Genomic DNA, 26,629 nt, shown 5'->3' on the forward strand with positions numbered 1-26,629 from the left:
CACTTTAGAATTGAAGGAATATGAGCACTAACCTCTAATGGCTACAACACTGGAATCCCACTTGCAGGTAACAGAATCGCATAGCCAGCCACTCTCATGACTATACATTGTATCAATCAGCTTCAGGTATCCAACCTGGACCTCATATTCACAAGACAGCTAGGAATGCAGCCCAACCCAGACTACATCTTGTTACAACGTCAAAAGATGGAACATCCCTGAATGATTCACACAGTAGACATTAGGTACAGAATGCTGAGATTGTGAACATTGCTATTTCCAAAGCACTAAACAGGGAGTGTTTGCAACAGCAAGAGCAGTCAGTTGTACATTCTTGAAGTACATAAGAGCAATGCTATTAATTCCATATTTATTGTTTAAGGATCTTTATAAAGTTATCAGTGTGAAAAGGATGAATTCATAATAACAACCACTTAAAGAGCATTTTTCTCTCAGCCAGTGCTTTCCACTCTGCTGCCCACAGTTCAGCTCGTCCTTTGATGTAACAGCCACACCTCATTTCACAGGACCTGAACTATACAATTATGTACTGCAGACAAAATGTTGTCCTGTTTGCTTTAAATGATACAAAGAATAGATCAAGGTTTCAAGTTTACAGAGAAGCATACTGCAACAATTGACCAGTATAAATAGTTGTTAATACTTGTTTACGGTTTATTCAGAGAGTAACACTAATGTTCCTAAGCGTGTTGTCCTATACTTTCCTTATGCTAATGTCCTGTCCTTTAAGTAAAAACATCTTAAACTCAACAGTTTATAGCCACCGTTCCTATCAAATGGTGATACACCAAAATCCCAATTCTCATGAATTTTAACATATTCAAAGTACATTATTTAACCTAAGACTGAAAAACTGTGCCTTAACTTTATTAAAAAAGATAGCCACATCAGTTTAATTACATATGTGATACTACCTATTCAATTTATTAAAAATTGTAATAAACATAATAAACTAGTGCTCCAAACTGAGGCTGTGCACGGGAGACACTCTAAGAAGACACAAGAGACTGCCTTGCAATACGAAGTACAGATTCCTTCTAGAGATGGAGAAATAACAGGACAAATCTAGTTGTCTAAAAGACAATTCACTGTACACATTTTATTTACAGTTTTGTACACTGTCTTAATATAGATGGGACCGCTTTTCTACTTGAGCCATTGTAACCAAAGCAAAATAACCTAAGTAATACAAAGTGTTAAAGTACAGCATAAAGATACAAAAGCAGACATACTAATTCTAGTTAGGAATGTAATTATGGTGTTACATTTTTATAGTCCACAATTATGTTTAGGGATCACACAGACATAGATCACTGATTTGAATGAAATGCATAAATTTGTAGCAAAGCTTTGAAGTTACAAAAAACAAAAAAATTACCAAAGAATGCACAAATTTAATGTTTATTCCACCTTTCTGTCATATTCCTGGATCCTTCACCAATGTTACATGAGGAAAAAAACAAAAGCAAAACAAATGAAAAACTGAAATCAGAATCACTAATGTTATCAAGGAGGGAAGCAAATAAATTAAAATCTAGCAGCCATCAGCAAGAGGACAGCAAGGACAATGCTGTGAAAGGAAACAGAAGGTTGCTAGAAAGCTGTACTCAGACTCTCACACCAGCAAAATCCACTCCTGCGTGGAGTGGAACAAAACCAGATCTTTTCCTGCTAAGGTAATAGAAACGCAAGTTCTTTTTCAAATACTGTGGAAAGGCAAATGTGTGTGTCATGGTAACTCTAACCGGCTGTTACAGAGCGGGCCAGGAACACATCTGCGCTTCTGGGGTGACGTATACTGTAATTCTTTGATTGGGATAGTGGACACACTAGCAAAAATTGGGGTTGGGAGAGGAGAATGAACACAGAAGTACAAGACAAAGGCGAATGAGACTTCTCTTATATCTTAGCAACACTTGGATGGAATCAACTTCAGTGCAGTCCACTCTGCTTTGATGAGGCTTTGGTTCAGCTCCCAGTCTCGATTGCGTGACGCAGTCTCCTGTGAGAATACTCAGAAGGTGTCTTCTTAAACAACAAACCTATTTTTAGTGGTGGAGCCGCTTTTTGTAGCTGTGTCTGCGTGGGACTGATAACCAATCACTATCTTCGGAGGAAGTCCTAACCTTTCCTTGTATACCCTCCTACAAGACATGGGAGACAAGACACATTAGTATTTCTTTAAAAAAGGAAAAGCCTTTAAATGTATTTTATAAATCCATCATATATTACATTAAAAAATGCAAATCAAAATGTGTTCATTTTCTTCCAGTATAACTAGCAAAATTAAAAATTAGTCTTTACTTTCACAACCATACTTTAATCACGTTACAAACACCTGTAATCCCACCAGGTTTGTTTGGTTTTATTAGTACTAATAATGAAAAGGTATGATTATTACTAAGTCAATCAGGAGCAAATCAGGATCAGTTCATGGGCTCACAGTAATTGTTTGGTTAACATAGAAAGATCCTATCTCAAAAAATAAAAATTTTACTTACATATGAATTATGTTTTGCTTTATGTACCAACTTCACACACTAATTTTCAAATTAGTTGTGACTACTTTAAAAATAAAATGTGATGTGTACTACACAGGGTGTAAGTATATGACTATCAACTACAATTCAGAGGGTCTAAAGCTCATCTGCAGTATTAGAGAAATCTCTCCTTAAAAGACCAAAAGGGAACTGGCATTGTGACACACGCCTTGAATCCCAGCACTTGTGAAGCAGAGGCAGGTACATCTCTGGTTTACATAGGGAGTTCTGAGACAGCCAGAGCTAGGTATGCAGAGATCCTCCCTTAAGTGGATGGATGGATGAGTGGATGGATGGATGGATGGATGGATGTCAAGTGTTAATAGTTTAATTTTCAGGGAATGGAACACATCTAAAGGTTGAGAAAAACAACAAACGCTCTAAGGAAATAAAGCTGTGTGGCTAGACTGTGAGTCAGTGTGAAATAAGACTGACGAATACCCAAGAAGAGAGCAGAGAACTTAATGTTTAATCTTAGAAAGAAATCTGAATGTTTAATTCTCAAGAAACAATGCGAACATTCAAAAATGAAAACTAAATAAAGGAAGACCCATTTTCACAGAGCTTTAACCACGCCCCCCCATCAGTTCTTCCAAAGAGTTACTGTTTAAAGGCAATCAGTATGAGATGACATTGTAACAGCTCTTTTAAAAACTCTTTACTATTAAAAAATGTATTCGGACATCACTCATTCAGACACACAGACACACATACACACACATACACACAGCAACAAGAAGTTAAACTGTGCCAACTGGAAGCATTAAAAAAAATATTTCCTTGAAAAACTGAGGTTAAGGGCTGGAGAGATGGCTCAGTGGTTAAGAGCACTGACTGCTCTTCCAGAGGTCCTGAGTTCAATTCCCAGCAACCACATAGTGGCTCACAACCATCTGTAATGAGATCTGATGCCTTCTTTTGCTGTATCTGAAAACAGCGATAGTGTATTCACATACATAAGATAAGTAAATCTTTATAAAAAGAAAAAAAGAAAAACTAAGGTTAAAATGTTTTAGAGATTTCAGAACATCTACTACTGACCCAAAAATTCTGTAACAAATTCATTAATTTCTGTTTTTTTTGAAGAAATTGCTACATCGCTACAGGTTAATGTTAATACTAAAAGATGAAAAATGACAAACTAACAATAAATCCTTGTAAGTCCCACTTAGAATCAAACTGAATTTTTCTTTTTTCTAGCAAAACTGATATGTGTGTGTGAATTGTAAAAAACAACTTACCAAAACAAAACAGAAAAACTTATAAACACTTGAGTTCTAAATATGGACAGAAACTAAGACACGCTACTTTCATGGAAATTCACCTGCTCTAGATAGTGCACACACCACTGTTGCAAAGACCATTTTACAGAAATGAAAAACAGACAAACATCATTCAACATTAACAAGATCCAAACTTGTAACAGTTTATAAAGGCAAGTGTCTAGAGCTGCACACAAGGCCGTCTACAGTAGTTACTGACGAGGTGGGGAGGCGGGGAGGGAGGAAGCAGGGAGGGAGGAGAGCACAACGCACCCTATGTGTGTGACTGCGTCTCTGTTCTCACACTCAGTAGTCCATATCGCTATCTTATCACCCTTAGCTCTAACATTGACAACAGCGCCGCACACGTCGTCACTGTAGTCATCAAAGGACTCTCCAATAAGGCACAGCAGCTAGAAACAAAACAAAACAATAACTAATTACATTGGATATATACATCACCAACTTAGAAGAACGCACAGGACTCTTCTATGTACAGTTATAAAACTAAATCGGATTCTAAATCGAGAACTGACATCTTAAATTGGTCAGCCAGAGGCAGCACTGCCAAGTTTGAAGCCATTCTGATCTAGAGACAAAAAAAGAACAAAAATGAGTAAGATTTGACTCAGTTTTGTTCTTGCTGCTGTTTTGCTGTGAATGGAGACAGGAGAAAATGCTGTGGCAAACCAAAACAAGTAAGAGAATAACTTGCAGCAGTGGGCTCGCTCGCCCCTTTCACCATGTGGGTTCTGGGAATTAAACTCAGGTAGTCAGACTTGGAAGCAAGCACCTTTACCTGCAGAATCCCAGATAGGCTTAAGAACTGATAAACAAAAAAACAAAACAAAAACCCAATGTATTTATTTTTCTGTATATTGGTATTCTGCCTGCACGTATGTCTGAGTGAGGGTCTCAGATCACCAGGAACTGGAGCTACAGACAGTTGTGAGCTGCCATGTGGGTACTGAGAATTGAACATTTATCATCTCCTCTGTTAAGAACAGCCAGTGCTCTTAATCGTTGAGCCATTTCTCCAGAACCGGCTTTTAAAATGTCTACATTTTATTTGTTTACATTATTTTTTTCCCTTGGCTTAAAAAAAATAGTTTTAATTCTTTCTGCAAATTAGGCACACACAAAAGTAATCTCATTAATATTCATCTATTCGGATGCTTAGCTTGTTGACAATTATCAAAATGATTGAAGTGTATTTATGCTCCCATTAATTGCCATTTTCTAAGAGTTTCAAAGTAGAGCTCAATGGCATTAGATACACTGAGCAACTGTCACTAAAATGCATCACATTATTTTTCAACCTACAGAGCTGCAATGTCCTTTTTCCTATGGCAGCAGCACCCAACCTGTAGGTCGAATGTACCCCCTTGGGGGTTGAGTGATCCTTTCACAGGGGCTGCCTCAGACCATTAGAAAACAGATATTTTCATTACAATTCATAACAGTAGCAAAATTTATGTTATGAAGTAGCAACAAAAATAATTTTATGGTTGAGGGTCACCACAACACAAAACAGGAACTGTTTTAAAGGGTTGCAGCATTAGAAAAGTTGAGGACCACTGGCCTATGGCATTCCAAAATGGTATTTATTCATACTCTCCCTCCAAAACCATGATTAAATCTTTGCTTTAAAATGTTACTGATCCATGTAAGTACTTATTCACTCAATAAGTGCTAGCTGTAAATCAGTATTGAGTCCAAGTGGTTAAAAAAAAAAGCATTAACTATGAACTTCGATCCCAAAATTATCATCTAGAATCTGACCACAGAAAACACCTATGATTTCACAGTTACTCTAAGCTGATAAAACCAAAGTGCTAGCCGGGCAGTGGTGGCCCACGTCTTTAATCCCAGCACTTGGGAGGCAGAGGCAAGCGGATTTCTGAGTTCAAGGCCAGCCTGGTCTACAGAGTGAGTTCCAGGTCAGCCAGGGCTATACAGAATTCCACATATGAAAGGAAAACGCCATAGTCGTCTTCCCAAGTCTGGTTGATTTTCCTTAACATACTTTCCAGCTATGTCTAAAAACCAAAATGCTCCAGGAATTTACATGGCATCCTTGCACAAGGCCCATACTAATTTCTATTTTGCTCTGGTTTCAGTGTATGTGACGTCATGTGAGCACAAGGACTTCTTTAGAACAGGTGCCTTAAGTAAGAGAAAGGAAACTACACCTAAAGCTGTTTGTTAGTTTTAAAGCCTTACTGTCTCTAGCCAAAAGCGATCGAGGTCACTTCGTCTCTGCTGCTTGTTCAGTGTAATTAGCCACCGTCCTCCTCGTTTGTTTTTCTCATCTTCCCACATAGGCTCAATACCATCCTGCAGGATAAGAACACAGCATTAGACAATACTTAGTTTGAGAGACAACATTAGAATCAACAAGCAACACTGACAACTTTTCTTTCATTCCCTGTACCCCTGCCATTGGCACAGCCTTTAAACATACACAAGAACTACATGCCAGAGGCATGCAACTGCACAAGTGTCCCACCTCCTCACTGAACTATCAAACTGCAAGGCTTCATGTCACCTAAAGGTTCTGAAAATTCCCGAGCAGAAACCTATTTGAAGCTACATTAAAAACTATGTAATATGAGCTAATTAATGTCTTATCCTAGCACCTGACAAAAGGTCTGTTTATAAATATCTCGTGGGTTTAAAATTAGCTGACAAAGTCAGTCTATTCAAGTATATCCAGGAAGGGCTGCAAAGAATTAGCAAGGCTCGAAGTCAATCCCAGGATGTTCCCATGAGTAGTAACAAAGTCATACCACAGAGCACTGTACTCAAGCCTGGTAAAGCCAACTGTCTGACTTTGTGGCCAGTTTTTACAAATACCTGAGTGGTCTGGTCCTGTAATAAATATAAACAATCATTGATTATGCATACCTTAAAAAGTGAGTAGTCACAGCCAGGCATTAAATTACTAGACAACTGGATATGGTTGTATAGACTAGGTAAAAGAAAATAATAATTAAAAACATAATATGTAATGCAGGGCTTGGGTGCTTACACAGACACACACACATTTGGAAAATACAAAAAAACATAAAAGTATGTAGATTTGTTTTTCTTTTTTGACTCTATGTAGTTAATTTCTGAAATGGACAAAACAGGTCTAAATAATGATTACATTCAAAGAAATTTATAATGTAAATTAATACAAACAATCATCTCAAATGACTATTCTAACAAAAATATTTCGATACATTTGCTAACTCAATGCATCCATGTGCACTTAAGAAAATGAAAACAAACATCAGTACTGCATGGCTCAGTCAATCAACAGCATCACCTCTGCGAGTGTTCAAGTGTAAACACAGCAGTGGTTCTCCAACTCCAAATGGTTCCTATGGGCCAGCAGCTGACTGTGGGGAGCTCAGGCACAGGCCAGGATCACAGGCTTATACCAACAGGGGGATCTGCAGTTCTGAGCTATTTTCCAGATACTTAAACCGTGGAATGGTTTTTGAGATATTTGCTATCCACTTATTAAAGGCAGAAGGCTGTATCATTGATCTCTTGTAGTAAAACTGAATTATACATTGGTGACCGTATTTGCCCACCTCCAGTAGACAATTTTAAGAAATAATACTACATCTTTCTTATCACATTACACAGTATAACCTACCTTGAATAAGATAGTATAAGGTACCTAATGAATGACTGTTCCCAAACCACAACCTTAAGAATCTCAAGAGTACACTAGACTAAAGCAAAAGGACAAAAGGATTGTTTCAATAAAATCTTCTAGAAAGGAGTGAGAAATCAAGAAGCGGCCTAATCTGTCCAGAAAGGTAAAGGTTCTTCCCAATCTCTCAGTTCTGGTTCCCAACGCTTTTGCTTACACTAACTACCACAATGGGCCGTGCTCCATTAGACCAACCCTGGAACCAGGCTTCTATAAACAGGTAAAGCCAAGAATGCAGTCTAAGTGCACATGTGAGTGGACGTGAGACTCGAACCCTTTCTTTTTCCTTAGTAAGAAACTGGAGAACTTTGTGTGTGTGTAAAGAAGGCTTGAGGGTTATTAAAAGGTCCTGCATTTAAAAATGCTACTTGTTTAAAAAGTAAACACATTGAGAGTAGAAAAACCACTCGACCCTTTCAAGAACTCCAGTTTAACTAGACAGCTACCTCTACTAATTAGAAGAGCTGAAATATACTTGTTTCATAAAAAAACAAAAAAACCCAGAATATTCTTAGAAAAAAGTGTATTTATTTTTTCTATATGTTGCCTTTTTCAATGATGCAATAAATACCAAATATCTGATACAGGCAAATATCTGTACAGGTATTAGAAACACACTGAATACTAATTGTGCCCTTAAAAAAATATACAGCTATGAATTTAATGACTACAATCTATTCTTTTGTGTGAGCAAAATAGACTCAGAGTTACATGAAAATGTTAGTGACTAAATTCAGTATGTACGAGCCTAATACAAACATACAGAATAGTAACTTTGAGGCAACTCTAAACTCTTCTTCAACTTTTGCCTCTCACATTCTCAAACATTCTCATATTCCCTAAATGTTCTCTAAAAAATCGAGACAAATCAACTTTGCATGAGCTAGGATGAATCTCAATGGTACACCAATTGCCTGTCATGTTCAAGGTCCTAAATTTGATCCTCAGAAAACAAAAAAATTACTGTTTTAAGATAAACAATTTCAAAACATCTAAGGCAGGGGCAGTCTTTATCTGCTATGCCTTGCCATGTAAAGGCAGCAGGAGATCCCAAGTTCTAGAATGCTAGGACATCCTCAACAACTCAGCTACGGCCTGTCTCAAACAAACACACACTTCTCGAAAAAAAAACTTTCAGCTTATATTCTATTTGTAAGTCTTAAAAAGTTTATGATCCAAGTTATCTTCTTCCTAAACTAAAAACTAAGCCTAAAAAACATTTTGATTACTCTTTGATGAATTACAGTAAAATTAAAAAACTAGACACTATCAGTGTCTTGATATTCCTTTGAGTTTATATCTCTGAAAGTTAATTTTAGTAAACTTCACCTTTTGATGTACTGAGCAGGGAAGTCCCGGATATTATACTAAAAACTGTCTGCAGAAATGGGAACATTTAGTAAGGCTCTCTAGTACTCAGTTCTGACATAACTGTATGTAGGTGACCGCACAGGAGGAGGACCAAAATAGAGGATTCTCACGGGAAGATGAGGAATACAGAGTAATCAAACCTAAAGGCTGACTGTAATGAACGTGTTTGTTTGCTGTTAGTAGGGTGCTGGAGATCAAACATAGGGCTTTGTATGTACTCAACAATGTAAGTAAAGCATAATTACCAATTCAAACATTTGTGAAGATATTCACCTTCCATTTTGTAAATGATGTAAGATAAAAAAAATTATACAACTTAAAAGTATAAGTATCTTAAAGTTACTTACGCCCAAAAGTCTTCAACAGTATCAAACTTAGAAATCAATCGAAGGTTTGCTTGCCATGTTTTGCTTTTATCATTTTTAAAAAACCAGAGTGCCCACCTGAAAATAAAAGCCAGCATATAAACAGTTGTTTACCCATATTCATAGCGGAATTATTTACCAAAGAGTAGAAGTGTCCATCAGTAGGAAAACGGTCTAAAATATAGAACAATACAATAAAAAATTAATGAACCTTAAAGAGGAAATCTGACATAGTATAACAAGGACGAAGTCTAAGACCATGAGGCTGTGTGAAATACTCCCACACACATACACATGGTTCTACTGACATGAGGTTCCTAAGGTAGTCAGATTTGGAGCAGTCAAAAGTGGTGCTGAGGACTGGATGGGGTGATGCTGGCAACTAATCTAGTTTTAGCTTAAACAAGGAAAATGGTACCAAGGAAACAGCACAGAACAGGCAGAAGCACTTGCAATAGGAACAAGGTAACTTTGAGTCTGGACAACTAGAACCCATGTAAAAGCCAGCTTTGGTTTATCCTATGACCTCATCAAGCATGTGCTATGGCACATGAACCCTTCAAATTGTTTATATATATATATATATACACACAAAAATTATTTTTATCAAATACATTGGGGATGGGGGTTTCCAAAACAAGTTTCTCTTCGTAGCTCTGGCTATCCTGGAACTCTCTTTACAGACCAGGCTGGACTTTAAAGACCACCATCTTCCTCGATGCTAGGATTAAAGGCATGTGCTGCCACACCAGGCTCTAAAATGCATATCTTTTTGAAGATGAAAATAGGTTTCATTATACAACAATGTACATGTAATTAACATTACTAAGCTGTAAAGATTTTAAGAAAAGCAAGAGGGGTTGAACAGGTGACCCAGTAGCTAAAAGCTCTGACTCCTTTTGCAGAGACTACAGGGCGGTTCAGACAACCCTCTATAACTAGTTCCAGAGGACCTAATGCTCCCTTCTGGCCTCCACAGCCACTGTACACAGACAGTGAACAATCACAGATACAGGCCAAACACCACCCATACACATAAAAACAAATCTAAAACAGGTAAGATAGATTGTTAGTTGTATTTTATGACATACAATTGAAACCTTGAATAAGCCGTGTTCCTGGTTCCCACAGCCCTACTCTGTCCTATGTTTAAGACTATATTCCTCAGAGGCTTTCCTTCTCCTTTACAATAATCTTCTACAGGCTGACAACTGAGCATATCTAAAACCAGTTATACCTTTTCTCTGTAAACCTATCTTGTTACCATACCCCTATTACTTAAGTCAGAAAAACTGCTCAGCAGAAAGCTTACCTGTTCTGTAGAGGGTGTTTAATATAATGCTCTGGGTTAGCAACCTCCTGATTAGACTCTGGTTTTTCCTCTTCCACAGGTGGGGGATTAGTGGTAGGGGTGGTTTCCTAGTCGAAAATAATATAAAGTAGGATTTTAAGTTTTTAAATATAACCATGACAGCAATACCATAAACAAATTTGATCCAACAAATAAGAACAGTTGATTTCATAAGACAAACTACAAACCAACCTCTAGAGAATCAGGCTATTCTACCTCTTCATGACAAAAAGGTTTCTCAAATTTAAAAGTGATTTTGTAAAATGTACACCACCCTCTTATTTGCACATTTTAAAATCATCAGAGTATGCATAAAGTTCAGTGATACGACGTTCTTAACAGATGTTACAATATTATGTAAAGGCTGATGACATAGGTCAATAGGAAAGCATATGTCGAGCATTCATGTAGCAGTGTGTTCCAGTCCCAGGTCCACCAAAGATAAAGAAGTACTCTATGTTACTGAGGTAGGGTAGGGAGAGGTTTAAAGCTATGCTCTGACAAGTTTAGCAACTACATGGAAACGGTAAAAAATAAAAAAAAGTCATTTTTCAAGTGATCAAGCCAGCAATACAGAGGTGCTTGGTAATTTATCAGACTCACTGCTTGAAAGAACAACTGTCTGGAATTCTCAACAGGCAATAATGAAAGAATGTAGACACTGACTTGATCTTCAGTCTTCTTTTAGGCAAAGCATAATAGTCACCTAAACTATGAAAAGGGAGTCTGGGAATAATTTAAAGTATTTACCACTTTTCCCGTTTGCTCAGCCTGCTATAAACTGATCTTAACAAATAGCCAAGGAAAGGCATTCAAAGCTAACGCAAACGCTAGAACACGGACTGTGCGAACACCTTCTATACATATTCTATACATATTCAAAGCTAACGCAAACGCTAGAACACGGACTGTGCGAACACCTTCTATACACACGCCAACTATACTTGGTTATCAGATTCAAAAAAAAACTTTTTAAAGATTTATTCTTACATGTATAAGTGCTTTGCCTCCATGTATATCTGTGTATCCCCAGAGTGCAATGCTTACTAAAGGCCAGAACAAGCTATTATTTTCAGCCATGTGAAAGCTGGGGATTGAACCAGGGTCCTCTGAAAGAGCAGCAGCCATAGTTCTTAAATGCTCAGCCATCTCTCAGCTTCCACTTTTAATATTTGTATTTAATTTATAGAATCTTCAGCTCTAGGCATCAAACCTAAAGCCTTGTTTTGTATGTCTAAACAACACTTGAATTAGACTCCCAGCCCAACTATCAGCTTCAAACTGACCCATGACAAGTGATGCATGTGCTAGAAGATAGAAATGATAACTACTCAATTTAAGGCATACTTTTTTAAGCAGCCTGTAATATGTTCAGAAGCTTTATTCTCTGCATCCACAAAAATTATTCAGGGACCAGGTACTACAAACCCAAACCTGATGTTCAAAGTTCTATCCCTGGAACTCACATAAAAGCCAGACATGGTGGCAAGTATCTTTGAGTCCAGTATTTCTATGATGAGATGAGAGACAAGAGACAGAAGAACCACTCAAAAGCTTATGGGCCAGCTAGCTTTGAGACCGAGTGAGTTAAACATGTATGGGCACATACACCATCACATGCATACACACAATAAACACACCAATAACTAAGAGAGACACCATTTTAAAAATAAGTAAAGAGGCTGGTCAGATAGCTTGGAGGTAAAAGTGCTCACTGCCAAGTCTGTGAATCTGGTATTAATCCCTGGGTATCCACATGGTAGAAGGCTCCTACAAGTTCTCTTGACATTCACCCCATTCTCACACACATAGATAAACATAAAAAATATAGAGAAATAATGTGGCATCAACTATCCTTGATTTTGCTCACAACTCCATTACCAGTGGCCATGGTACTTAACCATAAATTAGTAACTGAATTAATGTAAACATCTATATGGACTAACCAAGGTCCTAAAATTTACATGTAGTCAACTCCTTAATAAACAAAATCATTCTTACCATGTTCTCATTAGCCAATTTACATCTTCAAACAGAGCATAATCACTGACTAGCTTAGAATCACAGTGCTGTGTAGACAAACAGTGGGGCTCCATGGTTTTGAAGAGAGGATATCGAAGATGGATGGACTTGCTAACAATGCAGTAGACAGAATGAGTGACAGAAAAGTGAGCCACAAAAAGCCATGTATAGATAAATCCTCGGTCCTATGGTGACTCTGAGGGCATGTTCATAGTGTGACTCTGGGCAGTTTACAGAGAACAGTCAGAGTCTCAGAGGCCACAGTATTGGGGAAACAACTCTATATAGTCAAAGTGCCTTTCAGCTTTCAGATTAAACCAGAACAAAGTCATATCCTAGGAATAAAAGTCATGGCATTATGAGTAAGGTCTTAAATACTAAAAGCAAATCTTGATAGTGTAGAGACTAACAGCCTCCAAAACTAAAACTGTATTCTTCAAAGAGAATACAATCTTGAGCCTCTGTATTATGCTCATGATCTACCAATTAATCAAATATTATATGGTAAAGAATTTAAATGACTAATCCTCAAAAGATTTTTAAGTCTAAAGACAATTCAGATAAGTTACCAGTCAAAGACTTAACCACAATTAGCACTAAGATACAAACTATCCAATCTAAAGATTTTACATGTATTTTATACAAGTGCTTTGGCTGCACGTATGTATATGCACCATATGTATGTGCACTGTATGTGTGCTGGGAACCAAACCAAGGTCGTCTGGCAGACCTACCAGTGCATCTAACCACAAAAATCAGCTTTCCAGCCCTTAATTTAAATTTTTTTTTTTTTTGAGACAGGGTAGCTCTGGCTGGACTGGAAGATGATGTGCCTACTATTACATCCTGCATGCTGGGATTAAAATTATATGCCACAACATGCAGCTAAATACAAACTTATTTTTAAGGTTGTTTCCTACAGGGTACAGATGATAGAACTGTATTACATTTATATAATGTTTAAAAACAAACTTCTTTAAATGGGCATGGTAGCTCACAGCTGTAATTGAAAGACTTGGGAGGCTAAACCAAGACTCAATGTTCCAAGTCAGCCTACGCTGCTCAGCCACTCTGAGATCAGTCTGTGCAACTCTGTGAACCCCTGTCTCAAAAACAAATGTATCCAAGGCTGGAGAGATGATGCAGGGGTAAAGAGCACTGCACTGGCTGTTCTTCCAGCGGGCATAGATTCAATTCCCAGCACCCACAACCACAAAGCAGCTCACAATCATCTGTAACTCCAGTTCTAGGGGATCCAACACTCTCACATAGACATACATGGAGGCAAAACACCAATGCACATAAAATTAAAAAAAATAAATCATAAAAAATGTGGTTTTTTTTTTCAAGTAAAGTGAATCATTTGGACAAAATTAAAGGCTAACTTAATAGATGGCTATTCTCAAACTAATCTAACACATTTTTAGCCTAACCAAGAACCTGCCCTTGTAAGGCCACAGAACACATAATAAGTGCATTATACAATGGTAGACCTTAAGAAAGAATAAAATCATAGGATGGTGCTCTGTTTAATCTAGAAGATCATAACCAAAGTCCCTGAAAGTAGGGGTGATTTACAAAACTAGAGTTTGGGTGGTATACTGACTGCAGTGACTATGAAGGCCTTAGACGTCAAGCTAAAGAAGTAGACCTCAGCTGTTGGGTAAGTAGAAGAAGCCACTAACTAGAAGGTCAAAGAGATTAGATATCAATGGCAAGTAAGGGAAGAGAAAATGATCATCAGTTCAAATGCAAAGGCTAGTCTGGTTTTAGATCAGCTGAGTTTATATGGGCCAAATACAATGATCAGTATTGTACTTTAGTAGGCTGCTGTACTAACAGCAGAAAACTGTAGAAGAAAGGAAAAGGCCTTGCAAGAGCAGGCCAAATAAAAGAGACCAACTAGCTGCAGAAACTCAAGCCTTTTCAATATTCTGTAAAAACTAACATGTCAACAAGTTAATGCTATCAATGTGTCGCACACAGTCCCACTGTCATCTGGCTAAGTGTTTCCTGCAGCTGTTTTCTCTAATAAATGTGATGAAGTTTTAAAGTCTCACTTTCATCACATCAATTTTGTTGTGTCAGTTCACAAAATCCTGGTATGCTGAAAACCTGGTATAAAGTTTTAAATATTCAAACTGTCACCAACCTGCAATGCGAACATGCATTTAAAACATGTCTTCTGGAAATGAATATTAGCCCTCCAAGTCCCTTATTTGTGTGTACTACCTTCATGCCACAAAGAACTGATGCTTTCGCTTTCATTTTAGGGAAGATCATGCAACTCTTAATCTTCATTTGAAGTGTATAAAATTCCTCGGTTCAGCACAAGGCTTTCCTGGCACTAATACAGATTCAAAGCAGTAACTCCAAGTGTGACCTGCACACTACACTTACTGCTTGTCTACGTACTTGTGATGGTCTACAGGGAAGTTAAGCTATTAAAATGTAAAATAAACATTTGGAAACATTTACTGCATTTTACAGTAATTATATACCTACTGAATTGCATACATTTTTCATAGTATGTGTGATTTTGTAAAAGCAGTACCTTTTTTTTGGAGCCAAGGTCTCTTGTAGTGCCCACCAAAGCCAGAGGCACTGGATCCCTCCTGGAGCTGGTGTTACAAATGGTATCAATATGAATGCTGGGAACTGAACTCAGGTACTCCAGAAGAATAGTCTATACCACCAAACCACCTTTCCACCCCTTCCTTTACATTTCTTATATAAACAAACAAACAAACAAACAAAAACTAATTGTATGATTTCATGGTGTGATGGACTGTACATGTTTGGCCCAGGGAGTGGCACTACTAGGAGGTGTGGCCCTGTTGGAGTAGGTGTGTCACTGTGGGTATGAGCTTTAAGACCCTCATCCTAGATGCCTGGAAGCCAGTCTTCTGCTAGCAGCCTTCAGATGAAGATGTAGAATTCTCAGCTCCTCCTACTCCATGCCTGCCTGGATGCTGCCATGCTCCATCTTGATGATAATGGACTGAACCTCTGAACCTGTAAGCCAGCCCCAATTAAATGTTGTCTTTATAAGACTTGCCTTGGTCATGGTGTCTGTTCACAGCAGTAATACCCTAAGTCAGACATATAGCTTTCTATTCTGCAAATATTTGGAGTATTGCTGTATTTCTGGAGCCTGTAGTGACTGTATGATACATTCCGCTCTGCTCTCCTCTCTATATCATGTCTACTTACTACCTCTGGGTAGCCAGCCAGTAGATGGAATCACTTTATCCCTCCCAGAGCAAAAATCCAACACTGAAGTCACTCTACTGTAGCAGTCCTGCTCCTGTCTTTTCTGTAATGAAGCTTTAATACTTTTGACCCTGTATTCTGTATTTTTTGCCGTCATAAATTAATTCATGGCTAGAATGTAATATGGAGCTGAACTATTTATTAATGAGGAATATAATAGATACTAGAGTCAAGCACTAAATTAAAGATTGAACGAGACAGAAAAAGAAACAAACTGTGGTCTGATGTATTTGCTCACCTCTCATTCTGTGGTTGTAAGCAATGCTACAACAACTTCTGTTTTCCAAGCTCTGCCCTTACTACTACAGTTTTCCTGGTAACATCACATGCAATCTCAGATCTACCAATTTCTGATGGACTACGAGGAGACATTACAAAGTGTGTACACGGGTGTCCATGGACCACATCCAGTTGTAGGCCCTATTTGACAATTCTTTTCATGTTAATTAGTAGTGTGAAACTTTTTTAGAATAGGGATTGAAGTGACTAAAACTCCCTATAAGCATCAATTTCCTTAATTGCAAAATAAAGACAGGTTTTAGTGATAATCCAATGGTCTGGCCTGAAAGCTATGGACAGCTGACTACAATTAGTCATCAGCAGCTTCAGGTGCTACGAATTTGGAAGAGGCAGCAGATGAGTAAAGGAGGCATACCCAACAAGATTTCCAAGGGCTGGGGTGGTCTGACTAGTCCTATCAATTTTACCATAAGGAAAAATAAATTTAAACTACAGAAGTTGAAGCATTAGCATTCATATCTCAGTAACGTATCACGGGAGTAGAGACCTAACCTGCCTGGAGCATGTCCTCTAAATGACAGTCCTTGACTCAATAGCTTCTTCTGTCTACCCTCAATTCTTCACCAACTCTTCCAGCTTAATCAGGCACACACCAAGTGTGGATACACGAAGGAAAAACAATTAAAACTGGTGACCCGAATAATCATCACACTCAAATGACTCTGATGCCAACACTTCCCTTCCCGAAAAAACTTGAGTTTAAGTTCAATGCCATAGTAGTAACTAACGGAACAAAGCATGACTGACAGGCTAGCTCCAATCCCCCAGCATTCCCTCTTCCTTCACTTCAAGTGCCACGCTAAGAAAGGAAACACTATTACAACAGACAGACGTGGACACCTAAGTTACAAACTCAACATCCCAACAGGCGAATGAGGACAGGTGAACACCAGAGAAACCACACTTTGATTTTAAAAATGAGAACTTCAACTTCACATCTCATGAAAACTGACTTTTCACTTTTTGTTGTTTCTTGTTTGAGATAGGGTATCACTATGGCGATGCACCTGCCTCTTCCTCTGGAATGCTGGAATTACAATATGAGTCACCATACCGAGCCTCCTGAAAACTTTTTACCTAATCATTATTAAGCAGTTACTATCAGGCAATGTGCTATGTCCATGTGTATTATCTCTTTATACTCAACCTTCACAATGCTGAAGAGGTGGTCAGCAATTAAGAGCATTTAGACCTTCCAAAGGACTGAAATTTGGTACCCAGCACCCATGTGAGGTGGTTAAACCACCTGTAAGTTCAGCTTCAGGGGATCCAAAGCCCTTTTCTAGCCTCTGTAGTCAGCTGCACTCATGTCTACACACACACACACACACACACACACACTTAAAAACTATAGTACAAAGTGATCAAAATACACTAATATAAAAAGAACAGAGAGACCTGAGAATGCAGATGGACAAATGTTAACTAGATCAATGGAGATCTAACTGGCAGTACGTTTAGAACTGCAGAAAAGAAGGTTAGTTAAAGGAAACTTGATTAAAGAAGCTAGATTCCTCAATTTCCTCTCCTACCTCAAGTTACTGGAACTGCTACCCTGAGTTCAAAAATAAAATAACAATCTTAGAGGAAACAGGCAGAAGTGTGTGCAGGCTTGCTCCCTCTCGCAGCCCCCATACACACAAACACCCCCCCCGAAAAAAAGATGATTTTACATGCACATAAAACAATTACAGAAAGCTGTAAGAAAAAGAACATTCAGCCAGGTAACAGTTGGTGCACACCTTTAGCCCCAGCCCTCGGAAAACAGAGGCAGGCAGATCTCTGTGTTCAAGTCCAGCCTGGTCTACAGAGCAAGTCCTAGGATAGCCAGGACTATACAAAACAAAAACAAAAAATATTCAAAAGACAAAAAGAAGAGAAAAAACACCTTCAAACTAAAACTAGTATCTAAAAGACTAGAAATAGATAAAATTTCCCCCAAAAAAATTAGAAATCCAAGTGAAGAAAATAAAGAGAAAAGAGAATTGAATGAATGAATGAATGAATACTAATAGACTTGTCAGAAGTGATGAATTTGAGCTGTCACGATCCCAGTCTCCACCAGGTTGGCTTGAGGCAGCCTAAGTGAATCTATCTTCTGTCCTCAATCTCTCAGCCTATCAGACACATGCCACCTCTACCATGCTACCCAAGTTCAAGCAAAGTCCTGTGTCTAAAGTACGCCGGAGGTGAGTGTCAGTCTGCTCTGCCCACTGCGTCTGTATCAAAACTAAAAATAAGTAAACAGAGATACAAGACTGGTGGTCTAGGAGTTATGAGCACTACATAACTGACCAAGGTAGAGGGGATTTTGATTTTGCATGGATCACCAAACCCCTCAAAAGAAAGACATCACACAGGAGATTATTATTAACTAAGTTATCCCAGAGAACTTTCTGGAATCAACATAAAGCCTATGGTTGTAATGTTGCTGGCTACCACCCTCGAGAGACCAACAGCAGAACAGTTAAATAGTTGAGAATTACAAGGGAAAAAGGATTATTTATCAACAATAAATAACTGAAATTATAAAAAGTTCAGGAAGCACTAGCACAATGGATGAAAACACTTATGCAAGGGAAAAACGAGCCATTACAGTAACTGAATGAAGCCTTACGAACAGCTACAACAGAAGCTGACCACAGAAGGGCTCCCACTTTCTCAAGAAATAACAAAGTACAGGTATACTACTGCTTAGTTACCAAGGTCGTAAAAGCCATTTCCGTACACTTATTTATTCACTTACTCTAACATTTTCACCCCACTGCCCTCTCTTATCTCCCACTCCCAGTGAGTAAGCTGTTCTTCCCAATCTCCCTCCTATTTTTTGCCTAATGTTTTGTGACACACTAAGTTTAATTAGAATTGTCTGCGTGATCATGGAGGGTGGGGTGTGGTTATTTGCTAGAACATAGGGAATCTCAGTGGCTATACCACTGAAGAAAATGACTCCCACCTCTGCCAGTTCACGTACCTTTTCTTTTAAATAAATAAATAAATAAATAAATAAATAAATAAATAAATAGAGATGCTGAGCTAACAAAGTGAGACAAGAAACCAAACAGGAAGACAACAACGGGTCACACAAAACTGCAACTCATATAGTCAGAAGGAAGGGAACCAGGAACACAGGGCATTAGATAAAAGAAAGCAGCGTGTAATTTAGGTGAAAGTGGCAAATGATGTAATATAATGCCAACATGCCCATTATAGTGTAATCTTATCTAAAAAACACAAGAGAAACACCAGGTCAATGGCACAGCACTAGCCTAGTATCTGTGGGGCCCTAGGTTCAGGTAATAGTGGTGTGAAATATTTAAAAAAAAAAAAAAAAAACTGAGCCAGGTGGTGGTGGCGCACACCTTTAATCCCAGCACTTGGGAGGCAGAGGCAGGTGGATTTCTGAGTTCGAGGCCTGCCTGGTCTACAGAGTGAGTTCCAGGACAGCCAGGGCTACACAGAGAAACCAAACCCTGTCTCAAAAAAAAACAAAACAAAACAAAAACCTGAAACACACAACTGTTGTGGCCTGTCCAGTCCACATCTTAATTTATACATCACTTATTTTGACCACATAAATGGAGCCCTTTTCTTTCTGTCCAGCTGGCCTGTACATTTAGACTAAAACAACCTAGCTTTAGTGTAACCTTAAAAAAAGGTAAGAGTGGTCCATTTTATAGACTGACTACTCTCTATTACTGAAGACTCTGCCTGGTCCATAAGACAGACCAGTCAGATAATATTAGAGTCTATCCAGAAGCTCAAGCCAAACTATAAGCTCAAAATTATATTCAAAGTATTCTTTTTTTTTTCCTTCAAAACTCCTACCCAACAGTGGCGGCAGCACCTTCTCCTTATATACTATGTAGGTTTTCAGGATTTTGGTTTTTTAACCCCAGAGCTAAACAACTAAGTCAGACCTGGTTTTACAGGCCTGTAATTCCAGAAACTGAAAAATGTCAAGTTTAAGGCCTGCCTAGCCTAGAGTGAGTTCAAGGCCAGACTGAGGTATCACATATCCTGTTTTAAAATAAAAATCAGAACTTAGTGGTAGACTACTTGCTTACAAGTACCCTAGACTCAATTCCATTTTATTAGTCTTAATAAAAGCAGAAAGATATGTAACATGAAGTTTACTATTAAAAAAAACTAAGGGGCTGGGCAGTGGTAGCATATATCTTTAAAAAAAAAAATCTGCCGGGCAGTGGTGGTGCACGCCTTTAAAATCCCAGCACTTGGGCGGCAGAGGCAGGCAGATCTCTTGAGTTCGAGGCCAGCCTGGTCTACAAAGTGAGTTCCAGGACAGCCTGGACTATACAGAGAAACCCTGTCTCAAAAAAAAAAAAACCAAAATAATAATAATAATTTTTAAAAAGGATTTATTTATTGATTTATTCATTTATTTATGCTATGTGAGTACACTGTAGCTGTCTTCAGACACACCAGCAGAGGGCATCAGACCCCATTACAGATGGTTGTGAGCCACCATGTGATTGCTGGGAATCGAACCTCTGGAAGAGCAGTCAGTGCTCTTACCACTGAGGCATCTCTCCAGCGGTAGCATATACCTTTAATCCCAGCACACAGGAAGCAGAAGTTGAGGCCAACCTGTGCTACAAAGTGACACACAGAGAAACCATGTCATGAAACCCTTTCCCCAAAAAAGAAGAGGAATAAAACAGGGAGACAACACCTAAAATAGATCTTATTTCAACAAATAAAACCTCCAGTGAGAGGAATGGGTTACATCTTGTTGAGCTGTTGGCCAAAGGAATCCCAAAGACAACCAACTCCCACCCCAAATATCACAGGCTGCTGCCAAGGCTCTCCTGGTTGCTCTCCACAACCTTATTGCTCTACTGCTCAACACAACACTTGAAAGTCACTGAACACAAAGTCCAGCTGATGCCTAACTAAAAGCCTCACCCCTGTTGACTAGCATCAGGGTACAGGAAGGTACTATGCATGCTATCAAGAGATCACTACCTTACTCAACCCTTATCAGAGAAGCTTCTTCTTGCAGTAGATGGGAGTTAACAGAGATTCACAACTGGACAAGTTGCTGGGAATCGAACTCAGGACCTCTGGAAGAGCAGTTGGTGCCATTACACTCCTGAGCCATCTCTCCAGCCCCAATTACAAATCATTATACAATGTTTTGATCATGTTTTTCTCCTTTTCTGGTTCCTTGCAGATTCACCTCACTTCCCTGCCCACACTACATCTCTTTCCTCTTTCAAAAACTCAACTAAAATGAAAATCAAAACAAGACTGACCTATAAAACAAACAAAAAAAATGTCTAAAGCACACAAAAAATTAATTAAAATTACTGTGTTTGTTTTGTGTTGGTCACTTATTCTTGCCCTGGAGCGTGGAATATGTATATGTATGTGTATATGTATATGTATATATATATATATATATATATATGACTGAATATCCATCCATCCTTCTTGACATTCATTTGGAGAAAACTGATTTTCCCATTGCCAACCAGTATCAATTGCAGATAGCTTCTTGGTTAGTGGTAGGAGCCAATGTCTGCTTCTCCATCTCAGTGCTGGAGGCACCCCGTCCAGCTTGAGCCTGTGCAGGCCTAGTACATGCTGCCACAATCTCCTTGAGTTCATACATGCATCAATCCTGCTGAAGACACTTTTGGAGTGTCTTCACCTCTGGCTCTTACAGTCTTTCTGCCTCTTCCACATAGATCCCTGGGCCTTTAATGAAAGAAGGCTTTAATGAAGACATCCCATTCAGGTCCTCTGCAGAAACAGCAAGTGCTCTTAAGCACTGAGCTACCTCTCTTACCCTTAGTCTCCAGGTTAAGCATTACACTTTTTAAAGGTGAGCTGAATGATTTTTAGGTAACAACCAACTATAATAGAGAGCACTTGGCCAACACCATTTTTAACTTTTCAATTTGTCGTTAAAACATGTACTTTACATAAAACCTCATAATAGGGAAGTTACTCATCACAGCAATATTAGAAATCATAAATAGTTGGAAAGAGCCTCAGTGTTGATCAATACAAAAATAATTTAAAGCTATATGATGTAATAAATATGCAATGTAATAAATATGATGTAATAAAACTTTCACAATAACTACTACACAAAAAAAATAATAGGCCAGAAGAGTGTGCATGGCTAACATCTATTAAAGATATTGTACTGGTTTGTAAGCATCCAAACCAGTTCAGAATGGAATGGATTAACTCCAACTCAATTTGATATTCCACTTTACATCCCTGTACAAAATCTGGATTTTTAACTGCCCATTTAGTTAAAAGAAGAAGAAAAATATTAAGTCAGAGGACAATATCAATTTCATACAGCACTAAATGATAATCTTCCACAGTTTTAATCTCAGCACTTAGAGGCAAAGGCAGGTGGATGTCTTGAGTTCTGGGTCATCAGAGATACAGTGAGACCTTCCTTGTCTCAATAACAGAAGTAAGGCCTCGAAGTAGTGGTGCACAGCTTTAATCATTTAGGATGCAGAGGCAGGTGGATCTCTGCGATCAAGACCAACCTGAGTTCTAGGGCAGCTAGGGCTGCGAAGAGAAACCATATCTTGGAAAAAACAAAAACAAAACCAAAAGAACAACAAAAATGTGCGTGGGGTAGGGGTGCTTGCTAGAGGGATATCTTAGTACTTGTTGCTCTTGTAGAAGGCCACCCACACAGTGGCACACAACCATCTCTAACCCTGGTTACAGAGATTCTAACACCTTCTGACCTCCATAGGCACCCACATATATATGGCATACATTCACAGATACATGCACAAAGTATAAATAAAATAAAAATCAAAGTAATAATGATACAAAAGACAGCACTTAGGCTGTGACAGTCAATATATTTAATGTTTCACATTAACTCAACCAACATACGTCGGTATAATTGGGTTTTTCTCCCTATACTCCTAGGCATTTTACAGCAACTTATACAGTGAAATAATTGGTATTTTTTCTGTAACTGTGTGTATTTTATATAATGCATTTAAAAATATTGAGATGGATTATATCCATAATAGAGCAAAGCAAAAAAAAAAATCTAGGGAATATGACAAATTTCATCAGAATGCTAAAGGAATTTATTTGAATTTTGGACCATGAGCATGGATTAGTAATTTAAGAAAAAGCATAAAAGCAAAATAAAAGCTAAACACTACTACATAGTTCACAAGCCAGAATGATAAAAAACTATACAAGTTCAAAAAATATATTCTTGTGTATATCTGTCTATATGTAGCATATGCATTAAATGCATTAGATGTATATATAGTTCATAACCCTACCATTCAAACTACATGGTAGAGACTTCCAGAGGAATAATTTTGTATTAACATATTCATGTTTAATGATGACCTGAGCATCAATTTTATCCTTAATATACAAGTTTTGCTTTGGTGTGAGTCCTAACTCAATTATCATCTATATAACCTTGGTAAAATAAAATTTACAAAAATGTAAATTCCTTACCTACAAACTTCTTAACCTATCTAAAATATAAGGAGAAAAATATGTACTTTTCACCTTTCTATTAAGGAATTAGATATTCTTTCCTTCTGTGACACTTGAACAGACATTACAGTGGCATGTGACTGTCCCTAAGAATTCATATGGACAATACTAGTACATTGACAAAGCATTAAAATCTTCCACTGTAAAAGCAAAGAGCATTATAGCTAATTTCTGCTAAGTACGTTGCAATAACAAGCTTAAATAAATGCTAATATGCACTACGGCTGAAACTTTCCCAAATATAACTGTTTCACCCTATCGAACCTCTCATTAAAATTGCTTAGTCTACAGCATGTAAATTCCAGTTTGTGGGTTGTTTTCTTTTTTTATAATTCACTGAAATTGGTTCCACTAGTAAAATATCCTAAGAGGCAAACAAGAAGCCAGGAGAAGACAACCAAGGACTAAATAAAGCATGACTACTATACAAGGAGCTCTCCCCCCACCTCTCTCTTGCGCTCTTTTGCGCTCGCGCTCCCTCCCCCTCCCTCTCCCTCTCCCTCTCCCTCTCTCTCTCTCTCTCTCTCTCTCTCTCTCTCTTTCATATTTGTGGGTTTATTAGCAACCAATTCAACAGACTTCAAACAGAAGACGCTGAAGGTAAAACCCATTCTGAAATTGTACATGACTGTTGCCATTATTTTAACACAGGACATATCTTCCTGTGCCATTTGTATTGTATTGGCTAGTATCCCAAGTATACAACAGGGTATGCAGGTTACGTGCAGTTACTCGACCGTATGAGGCCTGTCTCCAGCTATTTTCTTAAAATTCTATGCTTTGATTCAACATGTTGAATCAAAAAAGTGTTGGCTACACAACTTTCAGTTTAGAGCTGTAGCAAAGTCCCTGTAAGTTTGTTGTTATCAAGCTCCCTTTCTGAAGTTACCCTGCACCCCCAGGAGACAGATGGTGGTGGGATACTTAAGGAAGGAGACACACACACACACACACACACACACCAGGAAGTGGCTGCCTTAAAGTCAAGTCATTCTGATCCCTTGGTTCCCTCATCTGTGAAACACAAACACTTCCACTTATCTTATAGAACTAAATTAAAATGAATATAGTACCTGCTGGGATGCATGACACACACTATGTTAGCAACTAATAAAGAGCTGCCTACATTAAAAAGCCACGACAAAAGTAAACAGTTGTTACAAACAGTAGTTACCCCCTTCCCCTTTAAGTTACTTGCACCAAACACTAAATGCACATTCCTGGAAATAGTCTGGCTTGTCATGATTACATGTAAATTCACTCAACACAATGTAACTCAGCTTCCCACCAATTTCCATGGAATATGCATTTTTTTTTTTAAAATTACAATATAGGCGGAGAAGAGGCACAGACAAACACACAAACACATGGACAACTACTTGCTTCTGACTATAAGACAAAAATGATTATTTTTGAGATGAAAAGCAATCTTTTCTCCTCTAGATGTGACTGGACTCTTTAGAAGTGATTTTTATGGTAAGGACAGGAAAGGAGACAGTACCTGAGGCTGTGATCACAAGCTTCCCATTGCTTACTATTAACCAACGACTTACAAGAGTCATGAATTTTCCAGCAGAAAAGATCAGTGTATGCAGAAGTGCCTATTTTGCAGAACCTTGATTGAATATAAAAAACATTAGGTCCACACAAGTGAAAAGTATCATCTGTAAATACTACATTTAAAAATCAGGATCATTTTAGGACATTTGATTTCTATTTTTCAGGACTGAGAAATGTCACTGTTCTCCATCACAGGGAAATGTAAAGGAGACTATATAAGCCGAGCTCATTTCCACCTCTCAGCCATCTCCCTGAGAAAGACGGAACAACTCACAGTGTCAGAGAAGATCCATCCCAAGTGTGGTGAGCATGGAAAAAGGCCAGAACAGCTACTGCACATGCCCTGTAAGTCCAGGGCTGCTGGTACTTCAGCTCAACTGTATATCCTTAACCTTCTACAGTGGCTCTCAGCCTTCCTAATACCATGACCCCTTTAATACAGTTCCTCATATTGTTGTGACCCCCCCACTATAACATTATTTCCTTGCTACCTCATAACTGTAATTTTGCTGTTATAAATAATGTAAATGTGTTTTCCAATGGCCTTAGGACCTCTATGAAAGGTTGTGTTCAACCCCCAGTTTGAGAACTGCTGTTCTAGAAATTAAGTGTTTCATGAAAGTGTTATTTGCTCAGGACTTTCTATGTTCAATATGGATTAAGCCGACTCATCTTACATGATTCTAGATAACTGTGTAAACTGTACATTCAGGTTTAATTTCGCTAAGACACATAATTATACAAATTCAGAGTATAAAGTGAAGTAAAATTTGAAATAAATACCCAAACGAAATTTGGTTTAGTAATAAAATAAGAAATGGGTTCCTCACTAAAGAAAAAAAAATCATCAAAATCTGCATACCAAACCATCAGCTTTTCATTGATAAACACATTACATTTTATAGCATTTAGCTCTTTTACTATTTTCTTTCAAAGCGTTTTTCTCCCTTGTGTATGGGCAGTTTGCCTGCAAGCACAGATATGCACAACACACAAACGCCTGGCATGATGGAGCTCCTGGAACTCAAGCTGGAACATGGGTCAGACAGTTGTGAGCTGCTACATGGGTGCTGGGAATTGAACTCGAGTCCTCTAGAGTTGCTTTTAACTGATGAGCCACCTTTCTAGCCCCTTTTAAAGCTTTTTAAGCCAGGCAGTGGTGACGCATGCCTTTGAAATCCCAGCACTTGGGAGGCAGAGGCAGGCGGATTTCTGAGTTCGAGGCCAGCCTGGTCTACAGACTGAGTTCCAGGACAGCCAGGGCTACACAGAGAAACTCTGTCTCTAAAAACAAAAAACAAACAAACAAAAAAAAAGCTTTTTAA

The 26,629-nt window shown here is 38.3% G+C and overlaps 1 protein-coding gene across 1 annotated transcript in view; it reads right to left on the reverse strand.

Moving 5' to 3' along the window:
- Nucleotides 1–353: 353 nt before the first annotated feature.
- Eif4e (eukaryotic translation initiation factor 4E) overlaps nt 354–26,629 on the reverse strand; it is a 30,128-nt gene continuing 3,852 nt past the window's right edge. Inside the window, exons 2-7 of the mRNA XM_028760396.1 lie at nt 10,581–10,687; nt 9,251–9,346; nt 6,731–6,794; nt 6,047–6,160; nt 4,097–4,236; nt 354–2,165 (exon numbers count right to left, since the gene is read on the reverse strand). Coding sequence (XP_028616229.1) covers nt 2,051–2,165; nt 4,097–4,236; nt 6,047–6,160; nt 6,731–6,794; nt 9,251–9,346; nt 10,581–10,687 — 636 coding nt within the window. The 3' untranslated portion in view covers nt 354–2,050. The remainder of the gene's footprint in view (nt 2,166–4,096; nt 4,237–6,046; nt 6,161–6,730; nt 6,795–9,250; nt 9,347–10,580; nt 10,688–26,629) is intronic.

This window comes from Grammomys surdaster, unplaced genomic scaffold, assembly GCF_004785775.1.
Source record: "Grammomys surdaster isolate TR1022 unplaced genomic scaffold, NIH_TR_1.0 126531, whole genome shotgun sequence".
NCBI lineage: Eukaryota > Metazoa > Chordata > Mammalia > Rodentia > Muridae > Grammomys > Grammomys surdaster.